The following is a 6,084-nucleotide window of genomic DNA, read 5'->3' on the forward strand; positions in this document are numbered from 1 at the left end:
GAAAGTGGAACAGAACGTGTTTTAAATACTTTGCAGATATGAAACAAACATATAATCATATCAGTCAAAAATATCAAATTCTCAGTTTATGCTACAAAACGAACAGACTTTAAAAATAGGTTATTTTTTACAAAAAAATCCATGACGTAAGGTATTGTTTGCACAATAGATGGATGTAGTTCAATGCATGATTAATATAATTCACCAATACATTTCTTGGTAATCCCAAAAATATTGGTATCGGGTTGTAAATCACAGCTGTCCTGGTGCAGTGTTTGCTGCCGCCACCCTTTTGGGATGCACCGTTTGTTTCAATGACTCAATATTTTGAACAAAAATGGACGACTCTAAGTATCTCAGTACAATCAAACTAGCAAGGACTGATAACAAGTCAGTCATAACTTGGCTAATACGCTAGCGCATGTGTCTCAAGGCCCGCGGGCCGAATAGGGGACACAAGCTAGTCAACAGTTGTCATCTACTTTATGAAATTACAGCAAGATGAGCTTGCGTCATCCGTGAATTGAACTTCAATTGCGTTGCTTTTGTTTGTCCCGTTCAGCCTCAGGGGAGGGTGAGTGTACAGACACATGCAACACACAGTCCTAGCTAGGCTACCAAAATGTTGCAGTCTGGCTTCGGTTTTTAAAGCTTGACAAATGAATAACCAAAAATCTAAACCTGCAACAAAACACCATGCCAAGTAGAAACATGTAGGTCTATGACAGCAACATTTGAGCAGTAGCCTAGGCTGGCTACTCCACTACAAGACAGTTTGAGTGCACCAAACAGCAACGCTGCGCTCGACCTCACTGGTGATCCATGCAGTGCGGAAAAAATATTTTTGTTATTTGGTGGAGGAGTTCAATACTTTTTGATTTGGGTCGCAGCATATTATGCACATTTGCAAGCATAGCAGCAAAGGCTGGACAAATATTTACCTCTTTAGTTTTAATATGTTAAAATGCTACATACAGCATCCTATGTACATGAGTGGACATTATAAAGAGACACATTTTTTTTCTAATTAAACCATGGCCAGTTTGTCGCAGTTGCAAGTTTAAAAAATGTATTTATTTGTAGTTGGTCAAAACAAATAGGTTATGTCTGGTCCGCGAATTCGTCGTTTTTTTCAATACGGCCTGTGCGCTGATTGAGTTTGACATCTTTGGGCTATCTCTTTCTGTAGCTAGCTATTTATTTAGCAAGCTTAAAACATTGAGCCTTAAGTGTGGGTTGCTGTTTTTACTAATGTGAAAAGTACAATATCGATCACATTTGATTCTTCTGTAATCATGGACCTGTGTGTGTGTGTGTGTGTGTGTGTGTGTGTGTGTGTGTGTGTGTAGCCGATGCAGATGGTGTGGCAGCGAAGAGGAAGAGGGAGGACGAGGAGAAAGAGGAGGTGCTGGAGATGATGGAGAACAGTGAGAATCCCCTCCGCTGTCCTGTCCGATTGTACGAATTCTACCTCTCCAAGTGGTGAGTGACACACACACATACTGCATACCTTTAATCTCCCCATTCTGCAGGCCAATCTAACCAAGTACTGTAACCTAAAATCTTGTTATTGAAATTGCTTTTCAAAACTGCTTTTCTGAAATCTTTCCTCATATCATTTAAAAACTCTAACACGGAGCTCTCCTCCTCGCCCTCTTCTCTCCTCCTCGCTCTCTTCCTCGCCCTCTTCTCTCCTCCTCGCCCTCTTCTCTCCTCCTCGCGCTCTTCTCTCCTCCTCGCCCTCTTCTCCCCTCCTCGCCCTCTTCTCCCCTCCTCGCCCTCTTCTCTCCTCCTCGCCCTCTTCTCTCCTCCTCGCCCTCTTCTCCCCTCCTCGCCCTCTTCTCCCCTCCTCGCCCTCTTCTCCCCTCCTCGCCCTCTTCTCCCCTCCTCGCCCTCTTCTCCCCTCCTCGCCCTCTTCTCCCCTCCTCGCCCTCTTCTCTCCTCCTCGCCCTCTTCTCCCCTCCTCGCCCTCTTCTCTCCAGCTCGGACTCAGTGAAACAGCGCACCAACGTGTTCTTCCTGCTCCCGGAACGCTCGTGCGTCCCCAACAGCCCCATGTGGTTCTCCTCCCAGGGCCTGGACGACCACACCTTGGACACCATGCTGACACGCATCCTCACCGTCAGGGAGATCCATCTGGGAGATCCCCAAAGAAACGAGCCCCAATCCAAGGACCCTGAGTGGACCCCTGACCAAGACAGTGACGAGACTGATTAACTATGAGGAGTGGTGCCCACACACACATACACAGTTAGAAGCTCTTGTTTGCATACATACACACACATACACTACGTGTTGCTCCGTAAGGACTCCAGCCATGTGCGAAGAGTAGTGTGTTCGCACACCTATAGACTGAGAATGTGTCGTGTACACAATGTGTAGGGAATGTGTGTAAACGCAGTTATGAACTGACGCTCAACCACACAACTGGGACTGAAGAGAGACTCTGTTCATGCTGTCTGGTCTTTCAAAATCAAGTGGAGGAAACAGTAGAAGGAATCACTTTAAGAAGAATCACATTACTGCATTTGTGAGCGTGGTTGGGGTCAATACCGTTTAAATTCCAGTCAATTAAGAAAGTGAACCAAACTCCCATTCAAAATGTTACCAATTGAAAAGCATTAAAGATAATTAGAATTTTAGTGTACTTCCTGAATTGAAATAGAATTGACCCCAACCCTGGTGAGCATAATTGTGGTCATAGAGAGAAACAAGTTTGGTTAACAAGATCTTTTCAAGTTCTTTCACTTCACAATACGATGCAATGCTCTCCGGCCCATTCAATATGTACTCCGATTGGGAAGACGCTTTTAAGAAGTTGCCTATCACATTGACTTATGCTGTATCTGACCAAGTCCTTTCTAATGCAGAGTTCTTATTTCTGGGATCACTACAAATATGAGGACGCTTTGAAAATGTTGGTTTTTATTATTGCAGATGTCATTCAGCCATGTCAACAAAGTTGTTTTAGTGATTTTGTATGTTAAAGGATATATTATGACTATTTCTGGTCTTTGCTGTTGTTTATGGGAATGAGAACATTGACCAAACGCAGAGGGATATAACAAGCTGTCAATAGCGTTGTCCAAGTCCATTGCCTACTAAAATTGGTGGGAGGCAGACCCATGCCATTAACTGTCTATTGCGTTATATTTGGAGTCATTTGAACTTGCCAAAGTGCTTTGTCACATTTGTGCTCCCACATGCATACACAAGAAAGCATGTATAATGTCGTTTGGGGGAAAAACATTTGTCATTCTCTGTTTCCCTATGTAGAACATCCAAACACTTGTGATTTTGGTGTGATATCAGGAATAAGGAGAGAACCCTGCATCCTCAAAGTGGAATTAGAAATGAATATGCTATAGTTTGAGGCCATATTGACAGTTTATCTGCAAAGACGAGCAATTTTACATGAAGTGCCCCCCATAATGGTTTACAGAGGTGCGTCTCTTCGACTTTGTTCTGAGAAACTTTTGTATTAAATATTATTTTTAAATAAATGCCAAAAAACTCATGTTTAGTTTTTGAAGATTTATTTATCCAGTTAATTCCAGATTGTTTTAAAATACATTTCTTGTGGTCATATGATTTAGGTGTGAAGATCTCTGATCAATTATGTTAGCCAGTTGAAGGTGTTTAGATTCACACCCTAGCAGAGTATAAAACAGTAACTAAAACTTCAGATACAGTAAGATGTCAGTAATCAGCTCAGAAATCCTTTAACTCTTCATTCATCAATGTTAGCAAGAAAACAAGTACTTGAAATGTACTTTGGCTTTATGAGCACATTTCAAGACACTTGGGAGTTAAACAAAGATACTGTGTCATGCGCTTGACCTAGTCAAATTTTTCTGTTTGGTAAAACCCAGCTGACGTCAAACCAACTCTTGGGTATTTCCAACTTACGAGGTACTTTTCTCCCATTCTAGCACAGTCTTCACCATTGGGATATTATCTTTGGACTCCTTTCCACATATCAGGCTCATGATTACCCCACTGGAAGCTAGAGTAGGATGGGTAACACATAATCGGAGGAATGACAATTCATATGATCCATGTCCTCAAACAAACTACATTGTTTGGATGAACCTTTGATTTCCTAAAAAAAAAATGTTTTGGGGGGGGATCTGTCATGGAAAAGTCTTCACAATATACTTTAATTGAAGCAATATGTGCGACTGAATGATCATGCTTTATAGTTTTCATCTAAAGTGAATGCATCACTATTTCAATACAATATTCTGTTATTTTATTTGGAGCTAGGGATGTTGTCCACCTATACAGTGAGGGAAAAAAGTATTTGATCCCCTGCTGATGTTGTACGTTTGCCCACTGACAAAGAAATGATCAGTCTATAATTTTAATGGTAGGTTTATTTGAACAGTGAGAGACAGAATAACAACAAAGAAATCCATAAAAACGCATGTCAAAAATGTTATAAATTGATTTGCATTTTAATGAGGGAAATAAGTATTTGACCCCCTCTCAATCAAAGATTTCTGGCTCCCAGGTGTCTTTTTATACAGGTAATGAGCTGAGATTAGGAGCACACTCTTAAAGGGAGTGCTCCTAATCTCAGTTTGTTACCTGTTTAAAAGACACCTGTCCACAGAAGCACTCAATCAATCAGATTCCAAACTCTCCACCATGGCCAAGACCAAAGAGCTCTCCGAGGATGTCAGGGACAAGATTGTAGACTTACACAAGGCTGGAATGGGCTACAAGACCATCGCCAAGCAGCTTGGTGAGAAGGTGACAACAGTTGGTGCGATTATTCGCAAATGGAAGAAACACAAAAGAACTGTCAATCTCCCTCGGCCTGGGGCTCCATGCAAGATCTCACCTCGTGGAGTTGCAATGATCATGAGAACAGTGAGGAATCAGCCCAGAACTACACGGGAGGATCTTGTCAATGATCTCAAGGCAGCTGGGACCATAGTCACCAAGAAAACAATTGGTAACACACTACGCCTTGAAGGACTGAAATCCTGCAGCGCCCGCAAGGTCTCCCCGCTCAAGAAAGCACATATACATGCCCGTCTGAAGTTTGCCAATGAACATCTGAATGATTCCGAGGACAACTGGGTGAAAGTGTTGTGGTCAGATGAGACCAAAATGGAGCTCTTTGGCATCAACTCAACTCGCCGTGTTTGGAGGAGGAGGAATGCTACCTATGACCCCAAGAACACCATCCCCACCGTCAAACATGGAGGTGGAAACATTATGCTTTGGGGGTGTTTTTCTGCTAAGGGGACAGGACAACTTCACCGCATCAAAGGGACGATGGACGGGGCCATGTACCATCAAATCTTGGGTGAGAACCTCCTTCCCTCAGCCAGGGCATTGAAAATGGGTCGTGGATGGGTATTCCAGCATGACAATGACCCAAAACACACGGCCAAGGCAACAAAGGAGTGGCTCAAGAAGAAGCACATTAAGGTCCTGGAGTGGCCTAGCCAGTCTCCAGACCTTAATCCCATAGAAAATCTGTGGAGGGAGCTGAAGGTTCGAGTTGCCAAACGTCAGCCTCGAAACCTTAATGACTTGGAGAAGATCTGCAAAGAGGAGTGGGACAAAATCCCTCCTGAGATGTGTGCAAACCTGGTGGCCAGCTACAAGAAACGTCTGACCTCTGTGATTGCCAACAAGGGTTTTGCCTCCAAGTACTAAGTCATGTTTTGCAGAGGGGTCAAATACTTATTTCCCTCATTAAAATGCAAATCAATTTATAACTTTTTGACATACGTTTTTCTGGATTTCTTTGTTGTTATTCTGTCTCTCACTGTTCAAATAAACCAACCATTAAAATTATAGACTGGTCATTTCTTTGTCAGTGGGCAAACGTACAAAATCAGCAGGGGATCAAATATTTTTTTCCCTCACTATAACCACGCTCCCTCTTGTTCATCTGTTAACCCAATCCAGAACTGGTCTTCAAGGTAATGGCTCTTTGCACCAACTTGCTCATCTAAAAATGTCTTTAAAAAAACTTAAATCATTTCTGAATGCTACTATGGTTTAACCGCTTCAGGGTTATGAGGAAATGATGATTTCACACTGTACAAATGCTAAATATGATTT

At 42.5% G+C, this 6,084-nt stretch overlaps 1 protein-coding gene across 2 annotated transcripts in view; it reads left to right on the forward strand.

Annotated features, from left to right (window-relative positions):
• The window catches only part of LOC115173461 (zinc finger MYM-type protein 4-like), a 30,352-nt gene extending 26,835 nt beyond the window's left edge, over positions 1–3,517 (forward strand). For both annotated transcript variants that reach the window (XM_029731535.1, XM_029731536.1), the window contains exons 27-28: positions 1,350–1,482; positions 1,983–3,517. In XM_029731535.1, coding sequence (XP_029587395.1) covers positions 1,350–1,482; positions 1,983–2,217 — 368 coding nt within the window. In that variant the 3' untranslated portion in view covers positions 2,218–3,517. The remainder of the gene's footprint in view (positions 1–1,349; positions 1,483–1,982) is intronic.
• The last annotated feature ends 2,567 nt before the right edge of the window (positions 3,518–6,084 follow it).

This window comes from Salmo trutta, chromosome 34 (genome assembly GCF_901001165.1).
Source record: "Salmo trutta chromosome 34, fSalTru1.1, whole genome shotgun sequence".
NCBI lineage: Eukaryota > Metazoa > Chordata > Actinopteri > Salmoniformes > Salmonidae > Salmo > Salmo trutta.